At 46.2% G+C, this 21,981-nt stretch overlaps 1 protein-coding gene across 1 annotated transcript in view; it reads left to right on the plus strand.

The window, feature by feature from the left end:
• Positions 1 to 7,216: 7,216 nt before the first annotated feature.
• Positions 7,217 to 21,981, plus strand: part of LOC148646867 (latent-transforming growth factor beta-binding protein 3-like) — a 45,373-nt gene continuing 30,608 nt past the window's right edge. Inside the window, exons 1-8 of the mRNA XM_088609469.1 lie at positions 7,217 to 7,244; positions 9,253 to 9,378; positions 10,527 to 10,658; positions 12,858 to 12,986; positions 14,318 to 14,437; positions 15,165 to 15,209; positions 19,328 to 19,450; positions 19,556 to 19,678. Coding sequence (XP_088465595.1) covers positions 7,217 to 7,244; positions 9,253 to 9,378; positions 10,527 to 10,658; positions 12,858 to 12,986; positions 14,318 to 14,437; positions 15,165 to 15,209; positions 19,328 to 19,450; positions 19,556 to 19,678 — 826 coding nt within the window. The remainder of the gene's footprint in view (positions 7,245 to 9,252; positions 9,379 to 10,526; positions 10,659 to 12,857; positions 12,987 to 14,317; positions 14,438 to 15,164; positions 15,210 to 19,327; positions 19,451 to 19,555; positions 19,679 to 21,981) is intronic.

The raw sequence follows: 21,981 nt of genomic DNA on the forward strand, positions 1-21,981 counted from the left end.
CCGGCTTAACATTTGACCCACATGTGCAGCATATTGTCAAAACATATTTTTTTTCACCTCAGAAATATCGCTAGACTACGCCCTATGTTATCACTAACTGTGGCTGAGAAGCTGATCAACACATTTGTATTCTCTCGAATTGACTAGTGTAATGCTCTACTCGCTGGGGTATCTAAATCTACTTTGAACAAACTGCAGTATGTCCAAAATTTGGCACACAGAATCCTGACCAGGTCTAGTAGAAGTACAAGTGATCACATTACTCCTATCCTGGAGTCCTTGCACTGGCTTCCTGTCAAATTCCATGTGGATTTTAAAATCCTTGTGCTCACCTATAAGGTTCTGCATGGCTTGGCACCTCAGTAGCTGTCTGAACTATTATTATCCTACTCCCCACCTCGCAACCTTCGCTCTTCTAATTCTGGTCTCCTAACTGTCCACTAAGCCTGTCTACACTCTATGGGTGACAGGGCCTTTTCCTGTTATGCCCCCAAGCTTTGGAACTCTCTCCCCAAGGATATCAGAGAGTCACCTTCTATGAACTCATTCAAATCCAATCTTAGAACCTTAAAAACTTAGAGCTGTTACTTAACTGGTTCCATTCTTTACCCCTCTGAATCTACTTTAAGTAGTACCACCATCCACAGTTTCCACTGTATATTGTAATTGTGTTTTATCTTGTCTATTCTTTTTTGAATTTATTGTTGTTGTCATTCTGTAAAGGACTTTGAGAAGCCACATTTAAAGGCATTATATAAAATAAAGTATATTATTATTATTACAAACAAGAGACTGAAATCTATAGTTAAGATATTGTATCTTCATTTAAACAATTCAAAAAATGCAAGACTAAAATATTAAAAGCACTGAACAGTAAAGGCATGTTTTTGATTAATACATGATTGGGAAGAGTAACAACTGTAATCTTCAGTAGCATTCAGATAGCTGCACTGTGCAAAAGCCCAGCAGTGGCAGTACTGTGAGTTCAGGGGCTTTGAGTGGGAAGATGTTTGGAGTCTTATGGCTGTGGGGAAGACCTCTAATAAAACTGGATTTAAAATATTCCTTTTTCAAATAAAATCCATCAAAATTAAATCTACAACAACGTTCTGGACTCACAGTGAGCATATCCGGAAATATATATAGAAATATACAGAGGCCTCCAATAGGTTACTGTTCCCATGGGCTATAAAAAGGAGGCAACACACAGGAAACACTTAGCTGCAGATGGCATTATCACAATGAAGACCAGAGATCTTATTCAACACTGCAGGGAGATGGTAGTTAACCCCGAAGGGTGAAGGAATGGCTAGAAAAATATCTACTTGTGACTTCTTAACCTAAGTGGTGTGGATCACATGGCCTAAGAACAGTAAAACTTGAGAAGAAAGAATAATTACATTGCAAATCTTTCCGCTGGAAGCTCTTCAAACCCCAATACCAACCTCCACCTTGAATTCCCTGTTTATAACAAAACCACTTCATCAGACTAGTGTGTGAAAGTGTGAACTCTACCCTCCAGCAAATGGAAAGAACGGCCCCTCAGAGTAGCCTCCCTCTGCTTCGACTGGAGGCTGCAAGTCCCTGCTCTCTACTAGAGGGAGCTGCTGTCCCTTGGAGGCTGAGCGCAGGTTGTGTGAGAAAGTTGAGATTGTGAGGAGAGCAGGGTTGTAATGATAATGCTCTCCCCACAGTCCCCAGCAGAGAGAGATGTTGTACAGAGGGAAAGGTTGTGATCTCTCCCTGGTCCTCACCTACTGGGGTCTCATGTTGGTCAATGTCTCTTTTAAATTCAGTCAGGGATCAGAGAGAAAGCCCCTCTCTCTCATCTTTCAAAACCCTGCGATTAATGAATGATGCAGAACAGTTGAAAACTATCCATCCATTTTCAAGTCCTACCTCTGCGCACTGCTCAGATTACATTGAATGGTCTGAAACAGGATTTATATACAAGAGAAGAAAGTGCTTTGCATACCAGAGCCACACTGTTTTAATTAACAACTACAGAAACTGCTCCTCTCCATTTTCTACAGACAGAGGAAGACAATTTGCATAGAGGAGACACTTTGCATTGGCAGCACATGCTTCATTGCTCTGGGAGTGTTTATAGCATTGTGAGTTTAACACTTCATGACTGAAAGCTGCCCTTCATGGCAAAAGAACCCACAGCAACAATGACCTTCATCACCATCTTCATCTTTGTTCTCTTTTCTGTGCATTCAAGGTAAGAATGATATACAGCAGAAAGATTTTGTGGATGATATATGGAAACAAATATTGTACTACATATTTCAACAGTATTCTAGTATAACGTTCAGTATTTCTTGTTCTGTCTTATTCCTTTCAGAGTCCAGAGGACAGGTTACTGTGACTCAGACTCCGTCAGTGAGATCAGTTCTCCCAGGACAGACAGTCACTTTGAGCTGTAAGACCAGCAGTCCAGTTTACAGTAGCTCAGCAGGTGAACGCATGGCCTGGTACCATCAAAAATCTGAAGGAGCTCCTAGACTTCTGATTTATCTTGTAAATAAAATTAACTCGGGGACCCCAAGTCGATTCAGTGGCAGTGGATCTGGGACTGACTTCACTCTGACCATCACAGGAGTCCAGCCTGAAGATGCAGCAGATTATTACTGTCAGAGTTACCACAGTGGTGGTGTGTTCACACAGTGTTACACAGCCGTACAAAAACCTCCCTCAGCAGGACTGCACAGCAACTGCACTGCTGCAGCTGAGACCTAGTGCAGGTGCTGAGAGGGAAGACAATGAAATAGGACTTAGCTTGTGGAGGACCTCAATTGCACACAAACACACTGAATTTCATGAATGACATATCTGTAGTTAAATGGAGTTCCATGATTAGACACAGTGGCTCCAGCTATATTCATACCCCAGATAAAACAGGAACAAACAACATCATATGACAGAAATATTTCTATTTAAGATATAATAGCTTTCTTTAAACTATTCTATAAATACAATAGTCTAATACTAATAGCACTTAACAAAATATAATCCATAATTTTGATTAATAATTGATTATTAATCAAGCACAAGGGTCACATTTGTTCACACCTCAAGTTGAAATGAATGAAATGCTTACTTGCCTGTTTCCTCACATAACAAATGGCATAACAGATGACAACATATATTGCTAGAGACAGGAGCATAATGGCATGTGTGCCAACAGCATAATGGTAAGAAACAGTATAAAATAAAACTAAAAAAATTAAACTGTGGTTGGCAGGAATATGCATGCGATTAATCCAGAATACAATAGCAGTAGTATAAAGTAGAAGTATAACAGCTGTAGTGTTCACTAGCATTCAGACAGCAGCAGAGTGCAAAAGCCCAGCAGAGGCAGTATTGTGAGTTCAGTGCAGAAACAGTGGGATGTGAGTGGGGGGCTGGTTAATTAAGAGCTGGAGTTTAGGAGTCTAATGGCTGTGGCAAAGACTTCTTTTAAATACTGCAAATACTTCCATTTTAAAATAAAATCCAACAAAATTAAATCAACAATAACGTTCCACTGTGAAATTACAATAAACATGTCCAAGGATATATAGAGAAATACCTAGAAGCCTTTAACAGGTTACAGTTTCCCTGCGGTATAAAAAGGACGCAACACACAGAAAACACTCAGCTGCAGATGGTATTATCACAGTGAAGAACAGAGAGCTCCTTCAACACTGCAGGGAGATGGTAATTAACCACACAAGGCTGGCTATAAAAATATCTACTTGTGACAGTTCTCAACCTTAATGCCCATGGATCATGTGGCCTCAGCACATTAAAATTGCAACTGTAAAATAATATAAAAAGTGCAAGGAGTTTTTATTAAAGCAAAACTTTCCTCTGGAGGCTCTTCAAAACCCAACAGCAAACTCTATCTTGAATTCCCTCTATATACTGTATCATACTGAAAGTGTGAACTCTACCCTCCAGCAAGTGGAAAGAAAAGCCTTCAGTGTAGCCTCCCTCTACTGTTGACTGGAGGCTACAAGTCCCTGCCCTCTACTACAGGGAGCTGCTGTCTCCTGGAGGCTGAGCACAGGCTGTGTCAGAAAGTTGAGATCATAAGGAGAGCAGGGTTGTAATGATAATGCTCTCCCCACAGTCCCCAGCAGAGGGAGATGGTGTAAAGAGTGAGATGCTATGATCTATCCCTGGCCCTCACCTACTGAGGTCTCATGTTGGTCAATGTCTCTCTTAAATTCAGTCAGGGATCAGACAAATATTTTTTAATTATTTTCAGAATCCAGTGGACAGGTAACTGTGACTCAGACTCCATTAATGAGATCAGTTCTCTAAGGACAGGCAGTCACTGTGAGCTGTAAGACCAGTCCTGCAGTGTACAGTAATAACCGTCTAGCCTGGTACCAACAGAAACCTGGGGAAGCTCCTAAACTCCTGATCTATTACGCAACTACCCGTCAGACTGGGATCCCAGAGCGTTTCAGTGGCAGTGGATTTGCGACTGAATTCACTCTGACCATCACAGGAGTCCAGACTGAAGATGCAGTTCTTGGAAATAGGAATGAAGAGGTTGGATTGGGTCATCAAAGATAAACTGAGCTTTCTTATCAACTGCAATAGAATACAGCCATAACTAGGCTGTGATACTATGTTTCAGATCTCATTTGTGCTTCGCTTGTTTCCTCCCATCTCTGACCCAGACAGTTTCTACCTTGTCTGGATCCTCTCCTGTGCTACAGACCTTCTCACTTCACCTGACTATACTCCTTTTGTGTGTGCACATTGATTCTTTTCCTTCAAATCCTGTTTGCATGACCACAGTATGGCCACAGGACTGTTTCTCTGGCTGCTGAATGTCTCCCACCTGCTTGCAGTCTACTGCCTGTTCTCCTGTCTGCCCTCCTGCTCACTCGTCTGCTTGCCTGCATGTAGGATTCATCACCAACCCAGACCACTGTGCTCCTTTCAGCTCAGTTATTACACAGGATGCAGGTTTGGACAGGTCTGTACTGGATTTGCACTGTGGGATACTGTAATTGTATCCATTCTTCTTGACAGAGTTAATGAACCACACTTATCAAGTCTCTCCATCACTTTTCTATGGGATTCAAATCTGGGCTTTGACTGGGACTGGAACACTCAAGGACTCTCAGTCTGTTCTTGTCAAACCTCTTCAGTGAGGTTTTGGCCTTGTGCTTCGGATCATTATTCACAAAGAAGAGTGAATTTTTTGCCCATTGTTTCGATTAGTGAGTCAAATATTTTTTCCTGTAGGATTTGCTAGTACTTTGTGTCATTCGTTATATCACATGTACTGTATCAGGAGCCTTGGGCCCAACAGTGTCTGCTGGGCTGAACTCCAGGTTTTTAAAGGTGTAAAAAATCTACAAGAGAGTGAGAAAAGAGAAATGAAGGTTCAAAACCAAATAACACGAGGGCAGGGAAAAGAACACTGGATTTGTTACTGCCTGAGCTTGGGAAAACCTCCGTAAAACAGAGAAGATTTGGGGTTTATCTGCAAAATCCCTTCTATTCATGATACCTCAAGGAAGATCAGTTACTGCTGTATACAGTGTATGCTGTATGAATTGCTGTGTTTTATGCAAAAGGCTAAGTGGTTACTCCGGAATGACAATTTTATTGATTAAGTAAACACTCTGATAAGTTGTGTCCAGTTCAGAAATGTGCAATAAATATCTTTCTTAAATATCACTAAAATGTTTGGCTAAACGTGACCCTGAACCTAAGCAAGGCCAGTCCTGGTCAGGACTGGAATGGCAAATCAATAATATGATTGTGTTTCTGTGAGTGGTGCTTGAAGAGCAGCAGTTTGCAGACCTTCCTCTGTATCAGGAATTCAGCTGCTGCCCTGTAGGAGGTGCTGTCCTATTAATAGGGCTGCAGATGCAGGAGATTATTACTGTCAGCAGAAATATACAGTAGCTACCCTCTCACACAGTGATACACGTCTGTACAAAAACCTCCCTCAGCTCTACAGGAGCTCATCAACAAGAACCACTGAGGACTGAGAGTTAGAACAGCTGCAGGGCTGCTATATCTCTAAACAGACTGTGTTTGTACATCATTTATAAATAGTTCAAGTAGGTACGTAGCTGCATCATCTGGGTTGGCCTGCAAAGGCAAAAAGTAAAGGTGGTCTCCCCAAAGAAGACTACACAGCTGAAACGTAGTGTTTCTTTTCTTCTCTTTTCAGCATGGAATAAACCTTTACTTGATCATGTATACAGTAAATCTTGTGTAATAAACACACAGAAAGGATCTGTAGATGTATTTAAGTATTAAGCTTAATAGACTACGACACTCAAAATGACAAATCAAACAAACTATTAGCATTATAGCTAATTATGCTATTAGCATTGTAATCAAACAAAAGATTTCAATATTTTTGCATAACTATATATCTATATTTATCTTGTGACTTGTATTGTTTATGTAGAATAGAAAGCAATATACTCTATATCTATAGACAGATCACAGAAGTTACTGTGAGACACTGGGGATCTGGATGTTTTCCATTGAGACGTGTTGATCATCAAACAGAACCTCAAGAAGAAACACTGACTGCAGTTATTAACATTGACCACAAGAGGGAGACAGAACAGGGCATTGCTGTCTTTGTTGTAACAGCACTATGATTTCATCAGTGAAACTGTCTCGTGAAGGATTCTAATAAATAAATCTAATATACAGTATAAATAAATAAATAAAAAAATAAAAATTAAATATATACCATATATAATAAATCTTGTTTTTCTCTTTATAAATTTGGAGAAGTGTTTAAGTCATGGTTATACAAGAAAATTACTCTTTTAAAAAAAGAAAACTCAATAATTTGCTGTCAGTTCACATGTCTTGAACACCAGTCCATACTAAATGAATGCACATTATGTACATGATGTATCTGGGTTATTCATATTGAAGAGTGAGGTCTGTTCCCCAGAAAACCTCTTCTAATCTGCACATTTCTAATCTTCACTATCCTCTTGGCTTCTTCATGGAATCACTGCTTCCTGGGGACACAGGGACTGCTACAGTAGTCTTACTGCATAGACCCAACTACCTACATGCATAATGTATAAAAGCAAATGTTTCACACACAGCCTGAAGAAGAAAAATAATTTTCTGGCTAAAACATACTGTATAGAGAACATTGAACTTCAATGCTGAACTTGAAAAACAATGGTGATTGTCCTGTTTAGATTTCAAACAAAGTAGAGGGATGGAGAATATCTATCTGTCTCTGTTAAGTACTGTGAGCTTGTTTTGTTTTTTGTATATAATTTCATTCTTTTTCTTGTGTGAAACCAAAGCAATTACCTTCCTGGTAAAAATCACTGGGACTTTAATCTTTAATGCCACCAGAGAACAGCAAGACAAATACCAGAATAACTGTGGAAAATTACCAAAGTAACTGTGCAATGACAGTGCCTACAAACTACCAATAGCTTTGCTGGCACTGTGGGTTTAGTGCTCCTGACAATATGCAAAACTGCATAACGCTCACAGACTTACTTTCCCCTGGAGTTTATTCAAAATGAAATGTTACATTTTGTGCCTCATGTAAACACAGTTTTAACCATGAAGACTGTAGTGTGCTCTCACAAGGCACCAGTTCTGTAGGGGTTTGGGCATTTACTGGGACAGTTTTTAATTGTAGCAGTAAGTCACAAAATTATTCTTTTAATTGCTTTAGAATCCAACCTTGCGATATAACTCAAACAACGCAAACACACAGGTACTAATACACGAGGATACATTTATTAATACATAAAATATGCATATAAACCTAACAGATCTTATCAAGAGGGTTATCAGAATACAAAAGGTATATATTCATTCAGTTACGAAGAGTTACATATATCAAGAGGACATACGTTCAGTATATCATTCATTTCGACCGTTTCGTAAATGAACTTGGTTATAACTTCTACATTGGATACTCAAAACAAGTACATAACTCTTAGGAATTAAATTGATATCAACTGGTTGGGATAACAATTGAATTCTCGAGCTCTAATGCATTGAAGTTGAATACTCATCCAATCTCTTGGGACTCAGATCTCCTGCGGGCACAAAGAAACAGTTGCAGGCTGTTGCTGTCCAATCCACGCTCTCTGGCTCGGTGCCAGGCTGTGCTGTGCGGCTTGCGACGGTGCGCTGCTGATGCTCACTGACCGGCTAGTTAGTGTTGGCTTTAACTAGCAAAGTTTGTGCACAGGAGAAAAGGTGACTGTGGGTCCCAGCAAGTCAGGAATAGGAGTTCTGAATAGTGATTCAGCTGTCCACAGTTCTGACCTGTTCGGCTTGCTGCTGATGCTAACCTCAGGTGGATCTTTTGGTTACTCTCTGGCAACCTCCGCTCTCGACTCTTAGAACAAAGGAAAGTTCTGGCACTCGGACACACTGGCCGTTCCGTGGTTGTCCGGGCTGAGTCTCAGGATGGTCAGGAGGCGCGCTGCGAGAATGTCCTGCCCTTGGGAGCCTTTCTGCTCCTGGGCCGTCCTGCCCTGGAATTGTCTCGCACCCCTGGAATTCTCCTTAGAATTCTCTTTAGAATAGTCTCCTACAATTTCCCCTACTCCAGGCTCTCTGTGTTGCCTGTTTTTACCATGAGGAACTTCAGCTCGTTCATTGGCTGAAAGTTTCATGGGCATCAGAGTCCCACGTGGGTTACTCGGCCCCACCAGTCCCTGATTGGTTGATCAAGGTGAGATATGAGTCACTTACTCCTGACACTTAGGAATGCAGTCCAGATGTCCATCTGGCACTCCCTAGACAGATAGGCGCCAATGGATGACCATTGATCATGATAGCCAGGCTTAGCTAAGTGCATCCCCATTTGGGAGCTGTCCCTTATCAAAGGAAACCTTAAATCAGCCTGCATGAATAGTTTCCCTGTGGCTGCACCAGAGATGAAGAGAGAGATGGGGCCTCATTTGGGAAAGCACAGCAACACTTAATTCTGTCTTATTAACAAGCATTGCCGCTACAGCAGGATCCAGGATATCTGCTCCAACAACATGGCTAGGCAGCTTGTTCCACACTCCCACCACCCTTTGTGTAAAGAAAGTCTTTCCTAACTGCAGCCAGACTATCTGCTTCAACAACATGGCAGCTTGTTTTATTTAAATGCACTTCCCCATAGTTTCCGCTTGTGCCCTCTGGTTTTATTTTTGCCTGAAAGCTTGTGATCATCAGCTGCTCTGTCACTAATTGTTTGTGGGTTCCCCCCCTTCCATGTTTTCCCCTGTCCAGAGACGGACGAATGCAGGCTGAACAGGAACATCTGTGGCCACGGAGAATGTATCAACTCTGCCAACGGCTTCGCCTGCCTCTGCAACACTGGGTACAAGGCTCACGCCCAGAGGAAGTACTGTGTGGGTGAGGAGCCCGTGCCCCGCCGCTCACAAGCTGCTCACAAGCTGGCTCTCAGAGAGTCCTGGGCAACGTTACCTCTTAGCCATGCGCGTGTGCCCGTGCGCACACAGGTCATGAAATCAGTGCACATAGGAAATTGAAATGCGCACAAAAAATTGTGTGCATTATTTTTGCTACTAGATCGTCAATATCAATGCTCTTGTAGTCTCGTACCTCCCTGCTCCTGTCCGCTCTGACACTCGGTCTCTATGACTGGGTTCATCGAATAGCTGTCCCAGGTCTTTTGGATCTCTATGCTTCTATGAGGATGGCTATATTAACAAAAAAATAATTTCAGGTTTACAATTTGACATACGCTCAATTTAGTGCGCACAAGGTTTTTGTCACTGGGAAAGAAATTTCTGCGCACACAGGCCATTAGAAATTAGAGGGAGAGTTGTTCCCAGGTGGGTAGGTCTGGGAAGGCAGAGGTTGAGCTCAGAGAGGGACCTGGTGACAACGTAATGAACCCTGGGTCAGCACTGCTGCCTGGCGGTGCTGGGGACCCCGGTTCAATTCCAGACCTGGGGGTGCTGTCTGTTTGCATGGTCTCACCATGCTCGCGTCCTATGGTGCAAAGGCAGGCTGGGAGATTAATCGGCTTCTGGGGCAATCGGCCAGGTGTGTCTGTGGGCGCGCGCTGTGATGGACTGGCGTCCTGTCCAGGGAGTACCCCACCTTGCGCCTGTTGTATGCTGGGATAGGCTCCGGCTCCCCCACGAGCCCGTACTGAATAGAGTGGTTAGACAATGGATGGATGGACCAGGGTTCATTTAACTGCCAGAGCACAGTTAGCACTATGCTGGGCACTGGGCAGCCAGGGCCTCTGCTCTCTTTCAGCTGAATGGTGACGCCTGTTGTTTTTGCCCGCTGTTTGATGACTTCAGCAAAGTCCTTCAACAGGTGCTGCCCCTCCCGTTAGGCGTAGTGGAGCTTGTGACCACCTCCTGAAGAGTTATTATTATTAGGAGGCCATGATGGGTAAAGGCCAGGGGGAAATTTGGCCAGGACACCCAGTAAGAGGAAAGATCCCACTAGATGCCTGCCTGTTTGACTGCACCGGAGGGGGGGGCACTAACTGTGGTGAAATGAGGAGGCCTTCTCGGTTTCAGACGACAACGAGTGCGAGGCGGAGCCCTGCGGCAGTGGGCGGGGCCAGTGCATCAACACGGGCGGGTCCTACACCTGCCGCTGTAACCATGGCTACAAGCTGCAGATTCACCTTGGCAAGTGCACCTGTGCAGGTAAGGGGGGGGTGTCCCTTAGGTACCACCTGGGGCCTTAGACACCAAGGAAAAACCAGCCCTCTCGAAGAAGGAAAACGTCACAAATACTCAACGAAAAACAAAACTTTTAAAGTACGTCTTAAAAGTATTCTGTGCCGGCAAGCCTATCAACCTCCAGTACAATTGAACTAATTTCCTAACCTAAGCTTTCCTTCACTCGGGGAAGGTTAAAAAAAAAACATGATAACCCTGGCTGGTTATCAAACTTTATCGGGGACAAATGAAGAGAAAAAAAAAGAAAAACCCCATCCCCAGACACCACAACACTCCTGTGGGGGTCAGAGGTCAGTTAAAACTTTTCTTACACTGACACCACGATAAAAACAAATCTGCACGACAACGTAAAACGGAAACTACTGCATGGCAGAACCAGCGCCGGATTTTCCCATGAGGCACCACAGGCACAGAGACTGGAGGCCTACAAAATCTTTAGGGCCCCACGAAGGAGGGACACACTAGTGACTCACGAGAAACGAGCTGGAACAGCATTCTCTAGGTGCTCCAGATCAATAATCATACGTCTCTGTAGCAGCTGTACTACAAACTTTTTTTCCCCCCAATTCAAGGTCTTTAAATCTGCTTTTCTTGTTCAGTATTTACTCATTTCAAAACTTCATTCTTCAATTCCTCAACCTCTTTAAACACACAGTCCATGGACTATTTTTAAGACATTCAATTCCGACTGCATTATATCTACTCCGAGACGTTGGTCTGGAGCTCCTCTTGCGTACGTACGAGTGCATCTCCATTATTTTTTCCCCACATCACCTCCAGTTGTTTCGCTTTTCTCATTAGTTGCCATTGATTTTCTTGTAGTGCTATACATACACGATGGAGGTATCTTAGACTTCTCTTTCGACGACCCAGCGCTGTCTTTTCTCTTCCCAGTACTACTCATATCGAAATTCTTAAACTTAAAAAAAACAACCTTATTAGCTGTTCTTAAATTATTACCGAAGTCTAAACAACTACTGTTACGTCCTTATATTTCTGTAGTCAACATTCATATAACATTTCAGGTGGGTAGCTGCGTCAGCATGCGTAGGCTGCAAAGGAACAAATAATAGGTTTATTCCCTGCTGAAAAAAAGAAGAAAGAGAACACCATGTTTCGGCCGTGGAGACTTCTTCAGGTGTGAGAGAGACAGGGCTGTAGGCAAAGGTAAAGTAGCGGGAGAACAAAGGCTTACCAGCGCGGTGACGTCACCACCCTTCCCTGTGGATAGCAGGGACCTCAGCCGCCAGCCTGAGAGAGATCTCCCTTTGGCTCAAGAGGCTGGGTCCCTGTTGAGTGACCCCAGAAGCCTGGGTTCAAGTCCCTGATTTTGGGGGGCTGACCTGAGGTGGCAGTGGTGAGGGTGCCTACCTGAACCCTATAGTGCTACATTATTATATTATATATTATAATTAGGAACAAGTAATAGGTTTATTCCATACTGAAAAGAGAAGAAAGAAAACAACATTTCGGCCGTGGAGCCATCTTCAGGTGTGAGAAAGACAGGGCAGTAGGCAAAGGTAACTTTCTCACACCCGAAGAAGGCTCCGCGGCCGAAACGTTGTGCTCTCTTTCTAATTTTTTTTTCAGCCTGGAATCACTTGTTCCTTTGCAGCCTACGCATGCTGATGCAGCTACCCACCTATATTATAATTGTAATAAATAATGTCATAACGGAACATTCAGGTCATGGAAAAACTCACAATTCCTCCTCAGCCTCTCCCCCTGAACGCCATCTTGAAACGCTCCGCTGTTCCAGAAACTAGAGGTATCGCAGCGACGGGCGCCCCATCCATCACGGGGTTCGGCCATGAAGACTAATTTCAAGTGCGTCACGTCAGTCGACCTCATTCCATCGGCGTTTCCCGCTCTTTTTGCACGTTTCGGAGTGAAAGTGTTTCGGGGGGAAAGGGGGTCTACGCACCCCCACAATCAGGCACCTGGACAGAACTTTCTCGTTAACTCCCAATGAAATACGTCTCGCAGGCGCGTTTAATACACGGCGAAGCCCCTCTACAAACGCAGAAACAACGGGCTGTTTTTTTTCACCTCACGGACGCGCTGCCGAAATCGGTAGTTTGTTTTTATGAGAGGGGGGAGATTTCCAGTCGTCGGACAGCGGACGGCTCTTGAGTCTCCTCTCTGTCCCGTCCCCCCCCCCAGACGTGAACGAGTGCGTCAAGCACAACCCCTGCGGGGAGAGCGGGCGCTGCGTCAACCTGCCCGGCGGCTACAGGTGCGAGTGCTACGAGGGCTACAAGAGCAAGTCCCACCGGCACCCCGTCTGCGAGGGTAAGCGAGCCCCCCCTCCACTCCGCCATCTTGAACAATAACAACACGCTTCCCCTCCTCTCTCGTCGCCGTCTCATTCGCGGTTTGGCTCGCATTTCTGCTTTATTTCTCTTTAGCATTCTCATTCATCTCTTCCTTTTTTCTAAATTTTTCTTTTGATCTAACTTTCCGTTTTTCCACCACCCAGTCTGCGGACGGCGCTGTACTTGAATTACATTCTAAATTGAAGACCTCGGTGGGGGGTTGAGGGGGGGTTGACGTTTCATCTGCATGTGCAAAATATTGTAAAAACATCATCCCCCCCCCCCCCAGCAGTATCGCCAGACTACGTCCTGTGTTGTCTTCGACTGTTGCTGAAAACACGTTGGACTCGTCTTGAATTGAGTACTGGAATGCTCTGCTCACTGGGGTTTCTAAATCCACACTGGGCAAACTCCAGTCTGCCCAGAGTTTGGCAGCCCATGTGTTTGATCACATCACTCCTGTCCTGGAGTCCCCGCACTGGCTTCCTGTCGGGTTTCGTGTCGACTTTCGAAAATCCTCCTGCTCGCCTGTAGGGCTCTGCATGGCCTGGCACCTCTGTACCTGTCTGAGTTACTGTCTTCCTCCTCCCCACCTCACAGCCTCTGGTCTCCTGTCTGTCCCCCAAGCCTATCTACACTCTGGGGGCGACAGGGTCTTCTCCTGCTGCACCCCAGAGCTCTGGAGTTCTGTCCCCAAGGATATCGGAGAGCCACCTTCTCTAAACTCCCTCAAATGCAGACTGGCTCTGTGTCTGTCCTTCTGCTTTCTGACTGTATTCCAAAACCTCACTGTAATGGTCTCATCCTGCAGTCTCCTCTCACTGTGTCCTTACTGTAAAGTACCTTTCAGAAGCCACTTTTAAAGTTTTATTACCAGTATAGGCGCGAGATCAGGGTCTTCTCCTGCTGCGTCCCAGAGCTGTGGAGTTCTGTCCCCAAGAGTAGCAGAGAGTCACCTCCCCTGAGCGCTTTCGAATCCAGACTCCAAACCTTCTCCTTCTTCAGAAGGGTTTTAATTTAACTGGCTCTGTGTCTGTCCCTCTGCTTTCCTGCTGTATTCCAAAACCTCACTGTAATTGTCTAATCCTCCAGTCTCCTCTCACTGTGTCCTTACTGTAAAGTAACTTTAAGAAGCTACTTTTAACGTTTATTACCAGTATAAGCACGAGATCGGGGGCGCCCTGCTCCGCCGCGACCTGGCGAATTCCAAAGACGGGGTTCAGAAAAGCTCGAAGAGGTGGCAGCGGTGTGTCCCCCCCCCCCCCCGCCCCAGTTTTAACGAAGATGCTCCCTCTGCTGTGGTTCCAGATATCGACGAGTGTCTGGACCCCCACACCTGCCCCAACGAGCAGTGCGAGAACACGCCCGGTTCCTACGAGTGTGTACCCTGCCCCCCCGGGCACCGCGCCAAGGACGGCATCTGTTACGGTGAGCCCCCCCCATCCCGACTGTCCGAGGCCCGGACCCCCAAAATCGTCTCTTTTTTTTTGTCTCGTCCTCCTGTTTCTCGGCAGCCTGGTGTGAGAGCAGAGCCGACAGATGAAGAGCTGCTCTGCATCGTTAAAGGCCAAGTCAGATCGCGTTTTGCGGTACAGGGCTGAGCAGTCGCTAAGAACGGGCACTGGCCCAGTCGGATATAGGAATACGGGATTGCAGGCTGTAACTACCAGCTGGTGATGCTCATCTCTGGTTTACTGATACCCGGATCGCAGAAGCCTCACTGCCCACATCGCAGAACTCCTCTGGCGCAGCCAACGGCAGCAATCCAGATGATTCCCTCTGCTCCTTTAGCTGGAATCCAGCCGTTTTCGTCTTTTCCCCAATCCTGATCTAGGAAGCCCTAGCACTCACACCTGCCGGGTTTTCATTTCAGCCCGGCCCTCAGCCCCGAAGTGACTTAATCAGGGGGATCCATTTGAACCCCTTTCCGCCCTGTCATGCGTCGCAGGTCCGGCTTTTATCCACTGCCTTTCAAAAGCCAAGTCACTTCTTATGTAGAAAACCTGCAGAGACACCCGTCAACCCAGCTGTTACTTCCATTAAGGCCCCATTAGGCCCGGCTGGAATGGAAACCAGCAGGTGGGTGGGCATTCCTCTCTTGCTGCTGTAGTGACGGCACTTCTGGACACGCACTGACGTATGCATCTGTTTGCAGCTGCCCACAGTGTCACGAGCCGGAGCGTTACCCAGCGGAGTCCAGGCACGTACTCTCGGATCCAGCTCCCTGCCTGCCTCCCGCCCCCCCCCTTCCCCCCCGGTGCACACTGGTCATCCCATAGCAGCTTTTGAAGGAATTTGGGAATATTAGGAAGGTGGCACATTGGCACCTATCCTGGGAAGAAACAGGTGCAAGGCAGGGCACACTCTGGGTGGGACACCAGTCCATCACAGGGCACATACACACACCCCACCAGGGCCAGTTTTCCCAGAAGCCAGTTCACCTCCCGGCATGCCTTTGGACTGTGGGAGGAAACCCACGCGTTTTGAAAATGAAGTGACAGGGGGACGAAGGTACACAGTATTTGTCTGTGACCCAGTGATTCAGCTGCGAGGAAACTCTCTGTGTTTTTTTTCTTCATCGATGACCAACGCAGCTCTCCGGGTCCAAATCCCTAATGCGTGAAATTTTCCATCAAAAATATTAATAGCGCATTATTCATATCGATAGTTCCCCCTTTTTTTCAGGAACGGAAACACATGGCTTAATTAATGGAATCGCTCGTCTCCACAACAATTTAACTATTTTCCGTTCATCGCTTCATTTTTTTTTTAGTCAACCCAGTACTCGACGTAAATGTGTGAGGTTTTCAGACCAAGGCACAAGACTGTGAGATTCGCTCGCAGTGCAGACACAGACACAGACACAGACACAGACACCAGAGCACGGTTTCCCAGAAGCCAGGGCATTTCCCAGCATGTCTCTGGAGTGCTGGAGGAAATCGGAGCCCCCTTAGGAGACATGGAACACGGGGAGAACATGCAAACTCCACACAGACAGAACCACAAGGCCAGAATTGAACGGCTCCAGAGCTATCTATGAGACAGCAATGCTGACCACTGTGCCGCAGTGCTGCGCAGATAAGGAGCTGATAAAGAAAAATGATCCAGTAAGTTATTCAGCCTGAAGAGGTGAGTGTGATTCATACAGTAGGTCATTGCTGGTGGCGGAAGACGAGGCAGTTGCTGAGCAATCCCACGATGCACGTATCGGGCGGGTTGAACTCGCTCGTGTGACGAATGGGGTGGCCAGTTTGCGTCGGGACCTGCTCGGTCGGGCCGGGTCTCCCTCTCTAAGCTGACACGCTGGGGGCAGCTGGGCTCCTGCGCTGGGGTCTGCATGCACACACTCCGCCTTCTGGGTTTCGGGTGGCCTTTTCTTGACCTCTCTCGGCTGGTTTCTCTTTTAGCTGGGGGGGGGGTTGGAGGTCTCGCTCCAGAAGCGGATGGATGTGCTCCGATACGGGCGACACTCCGCGCTCGCTGTCCGCAGTGTTGGGATACAGCAGGGTCTCCACAACCACGAAGGTCCGGTGCAGTGAACTGTTGCGAACAGCCAAATTCACCCCCCTGTACCGTAATTACACCATCGTGTACTGCAGTATATAGATTGATTGGCTCAAAGACATCAGAAACCCTCCCTTATCGGATAATTCAAGTACTAATGCGTTAGCTTTAAGTTAAGCACAATAAAACCGATCAACTGAGACGAACAAATGCAAACACAAACTGATAGTAATCAGCTAAAATAAAGAACATGAATCCCTCCTCTGCTGTGCAGCGGATGCCTGCAGTCTCTCTCTGCCTCTGTGATCAGCACGCCCCACTGTAATGAAGGATAAAACTGTCAGAGAGCCTGCAAAGTCGTCTCCGGCCTGTCATTCCCAGCACTGCTGACACAGAACCTGGAGCGTTGGCTCCGGTGTGTTACCCTGAGCAGGCTGAGCTGCGGGTGCTGGGGAGTGGGTAGCTGGGCAGGGGGCAGGGAGAGGCTCGCTCGCTCGCTCGATTTCGTCTCGCCATCCTGGTCCGGCACGGCGCTAATTGGGCCGCCGCACATGCCAACCTCAGGCTTGGTGTTGCCCCCCGCTCTGCCCGGCTTCGACCCGACTGGATTGCGAATCCGGGAAGGGTATATCTGCAGGAGGCCGGGCCCTGCCGTGCACCCACGGTGGCCGGCAAGGTGTGGTTGGGCCTCGAGGAGCGGTAAAACGGACTTTGATCCCCAGCGGGATCCAGGCGGGCCGGCAGTCCAACCCCCCACTCCTCACAACCTGGACTGAAGGGGATCCTGCGGGGGAACATCGGGCGGCAAGTGTTTCGAGTCCATTTCTGGTTGTTCCTGCTGCCGAAGCCCGAACCCGTTGAGGGGGTTCCTAATATTTTGGCCAGTGAGTGCAATCCAGCGGGAGGGAGGAGGCAGGGTGCTGGATAACTTTCTCTCTCCAGGGGAATGCGGAGCAGCCTGCACGTGCAGTAACGTTGTTTCTTTCCTCTGTAGAATAGACGTGGCCTGTTTCGAGGGGATGCTGGGAGCTGTCTGAAACATGGCGTGGGACGCTGGGCTCTTCCGACGGTTTCGTCTTTCTCTTCATAAATTAAGGGTCTTTTCTTTTTCAGCCAGACACTGCCTCTGCACGTTTCCCTCGATAATAATCTCCAGGCTTTTTGACTTGAATGTTCCTACCAGAGTACATTTATTGCAAAGTCTGCCGGGCCAGGGCTGCTCTTATTCCCCAGTGCCGGGTGTGGAGACGCTGCTTTTCACAAAGGGTGGTGGGGACGTGGAACAAGCTACCCAGCCATGCCGTTGAAGGCGGTTCCCCGGCTTCTTTCAAGACAGCTGGAGGAGATCCTGGGATTCATTAACCTAACGGGGCAAAAGTCCCAATCTCCTCACTTAGATTGTTTTTATGTTCTTATTAGTGGGATTAGTTATCAATTCAGCTGATGTTTCTGGGAGTAGGTTAAAAGGAGATGCCAAAAAACAGTTTGCACAACATAAACCAGCGTACTGAATAAACTGTCTACGCTGGTCATTTTCCTGCAGATTAACACTGTGCATCGCCACCATTTTTACAGACTATTCCTGATCACTGTTTGCTTAACCTCTGCCAGTTAAAGGAGCACCTTTGCACTGTTGATTGGAAAAGTGTCCCACTGAAGTCAATATACTGTACTAATAACGTATATATGTCAAAATACATGGACTTCTTGAAAATGTATAAAAGCCCAATGTAAGGTGCTTAATTTAGTAATTATCCTGTTCAGTTGGAAGGTGTATATCCTATTTTTCCTGATGATTTTAATCAATCACAAATGGGCTGCTCTTTCAATAAGGACGATGGGCGTGGATTGACGGTTTTCATCAGGAAAGGCCGACTTCAGCCCTCAAGGAGGGCCAGTTCCCCAGCCAGTTCCATTCCACCGCTCATCCTTACTGTCTTACGGGCACTTATCCAAGTAACCAGTCAGATCTCCTCATTTTTCACAATTTGACAATCGCTGATAAAATCGGCAGGAACATGTCTGCAGAGGGACACTTCAGAAGCACAGCAGTATTAAACACGTATCTATATTTATATGAAAAAAAACGTTTGAAAATATGTGTTCTACAGTATACTGCAGAAAAGTAGAAACACTAGCGTAAAATTTTAGACATTTTAATCTTAAATTTTAGACATGAAAACTGACATTAATGTTAAATGTCTTAGACATAATTTTAAATAATTTTGTACATGCTAGTACTATATGTATATTTGAAACATTTCCATATACATTTAAATCAAACTAATGTTAAGTAAATATTTTGGATGACAGGGTCTTCTCCTGCTGCGCTCCAGAGCTCTGGAGTTCTGTCCCCAAGGATATCGGAGAGCCACCTTCTCTAAACTCCCTCAAATCCAGACTCACAGCTTCTTCTCCTTCAGAAGGGTTTGATTTAACGGGTTCTGTGTCTGTCCCTCTGCTTTCCTGCTGTATTCCAAACCTTTGTTTTAATTGTCTAATCCTGCTCTCTCCTCCAGCTGTGTGCTTTTCTTCCCCTTACTGTCAAGTGCTTTAAGAAGCCTCTTTTAAAGATAAAAGAGATAAATATGATAAAAATATTTTTATTATTATATATTTAACTATATTTTTAGAAAATATAGTTATGTTTCCAGGTGGTTCTGCGTTTGATGTGGTGGATTGGCAGGTGGCTTGGACTCGGATCTCTTGACATTTTGGCTGGTTGACGTTTCTCTTCGGGGTGGGTGAAGGGAATCATGGGGGGGGGCGGGGGGAAACAGGCGGGTTAACCCTCGCCTTGCTGGAATCTTGCAGACATCAACGAGTGCCAGACCCCCGGCGTGTGCCCCAACGGCCACTGCGAGAACCTGGTGGGCACCTACCGCTGCCTGTGCCACGAGGGCTTCGTCCCCGAGTCCGACAGCAAGGGCTGCCGAGGTGAGATCCGCCCACTCCCCCCCCCCTTCGCCGTGGTGATGGTCTGTGCCAGCCCGTGACTCCCATCCCCACCCCCACCACCACCACTGTGCTCCCTGTCTACAGACATCAACGAGTGCGAGGATGCCCGGCTCTGTGCCAACGGGCACTGCATCAACACCGAAGGCTCCTTCCACTGCCAGTGTTATCCCGGGTACCAGCCCACGCAGGAGGGCAGCCACTGCGAAGGTAGGCCTCCCTCTGCCCTGTCCTGTTCTCACCCCGTTTCAGCAGAGCTCTGCCTAAATAACCTGGGGGAAAGAAAGCACGAGTCCTGACAATAGATACCCTCATCCCCAGCTTTACGAGCGCAGTTAGAGCCCAAATTTCTTTTTCAGAAGCAAAACTCCTGTGAAATCGACACCCATTACAATACCCATTCAAATAGAGGTAAAAGTCTTCGCTTCATTCCAAGCGATCATAACCGGACATCAGCCCATTGCATTTAGGTACTTTTCCAGTTTGCTTGAGTAGTTTGGCACCAAAACTGCTAATTGTGGGTTATAGCAGGTAGAATTCACCAACACTGTTTTTTTCGTTTAAATGCATTATCAATGGAGAGGTCATATGGAGAAGTTATAGCACACATAGAACAGTAGAACAACATTTTGTACTGAACCGAAATGGTGTATTATGTTAGTTAACACGTCTTGTGCAGTCTTTGACCGTAAACCCATAAAAGTCAGACATCTCTGGAGATTTCGATACCATCGTGCGCATGCATCATCAGATTAAAACTAGGAATGCATTGGGGGTATTCAACGTATGCATGCATCATCAGATTAAAACATTTCACTGTCCGAAATTGTTCAAGTTTGTCTATCAATATTATTGTTGCACTCAGAATATTATCCCGCACTTTAACTAGTGTTACACCCTTACCATGTCTGTCTGTGAAGACAGTTAGGTCAACCAGCCAGGAGCAAGGTAGAATTAAAAAGGAAGAATGAGCCACACAGTCAGAGCTTGTATTAGTCAGGGATGTTCACTTGTGGAATAAAAATATTCGTGTGAGTATGCCTCCTTCCTTTGTTTTAGAACTTGCTTGATTAACGAGCTGTGGCACCAGCCCTGAGCTTCCCGACACAATCTCTGTTTAATTCTCACCTAGAGAACATCTGTATCTCATGATCAAATCATTTCAATAATAATAATAATTGCTTACACTTATATAGCGCTTGTCTGGACACTCCAATCAAAGCACTTTACAGGTAATGGGAATCCCCTCCCCCCACCATCAGTGTGCAGCCCCACCTGGATGATGCGACGGCAGCCATAGTGCACCAGAACGGTCCCCACACCCCAGCTCTCAGTGGGGAAGAGAGCAGAGTGATGGAGCCAGTTCAGAGAGGGGGGTTATTAGGAGGCCATGATGGGTAAAGGCCAGGGGGGAAATTTGGCCAGGACACCAGGGTTACACCCCTACTCTTCTCGAGAAACGCCCTGGGATTTTTAATGATTTTTATGTCTCATTGGTGCCTTTTTAAAGTACTGTATAGTATCCCCATCACTATACTGAGGCACACAGGCCATGGGGTGAGTGCCCCCTGCTGGCCCCACTAACACCTCTTCCAGCAGCAGCCTCAATTTTCCCAGGAGTCTCCCCTCCAGGTACTGTCCACACTCACACCTGCTGAGCTTCAGGGGGGGGGGCTGCCAGTGGGGAACTGCAGGGTGATATGGCTGCTGGCAAATTTCAAGTGCAGGTTTTGCGCATCTGGCCTCTACCAGACAGTTGTACAAAGAAAGATGGGGGTGAGGAGGCAGACTGTCCCATCAAGAAGGTTTTCCAAGAAAAGGACAGATCTCCTCAATTTCACGGTGCCGTATTTTCCCCCGGGAAGCTGTAGCATTGACAGCATTAGAATTAATTTCCCTTACATAGCACCCAGTATCAACATGTCACTTTAATACTGTTTCCAAAATGATTTCTAGTTCTGATGTGGCCAGTTAGCCATTTCGGTTCATTTATTTTGTGTTTTTTAAAGAAAAGAAGTGGAGATTTTTTTTTCGGGGGGGGGGGGGGGGGGTGGTTTGCAAGTCTTTGCCAGGAACGTCACTGTCAAAGCTGTGAGATCACTGGGGCATGTCCTTCAAAACTGACTCTTTATAATAATAATTATAATAATAATAATTGCTTACACTTATATAGCGCTTTTTCTGGACACTCCACTCAAAGCGCTTTACAGGTCATGGGGATCCCCTCCACCAGCACCAGTGTGCAGCCCCACCTGGATGAGGCGCCAGTCCGTTCCCCACACACCAGCTCTCAGTGGGGAGGAGAGCAGAGTGATGGAGCCAGTTCAGAGAGGGGGGTTATTAGGAGGCCATGATGGGTAAAGGCCAGGGGGGAAATTTGGCCAGGACACTGGGGTAACACCCCTACTCTTTTCGTGAAACACCCTGGGATTTTTAATGACCACAGAGAGTCAGGACCTCGGTTTTACGTCTCATCTGAAAGACGACGCCTGTTTACAGTATAGTATACAGTA

This window comes from Lepisosteus platostomus, chromosome 16 (genome assembly GCF_059453375.1).
Source record: "Lepisosteus platostomus isolate fLepPlt1 chromosome 16, fLepPlt1.hap1, whole genome shotgun sequence".
NCBI classification, from domain to species: domain Eukaryota; kingdom Metazoa; phylum Chordata; class Actinopteri; order Semionotiformes; family Lepisosteidae; genus Lepisosteus; species Lepisosteus platostomus.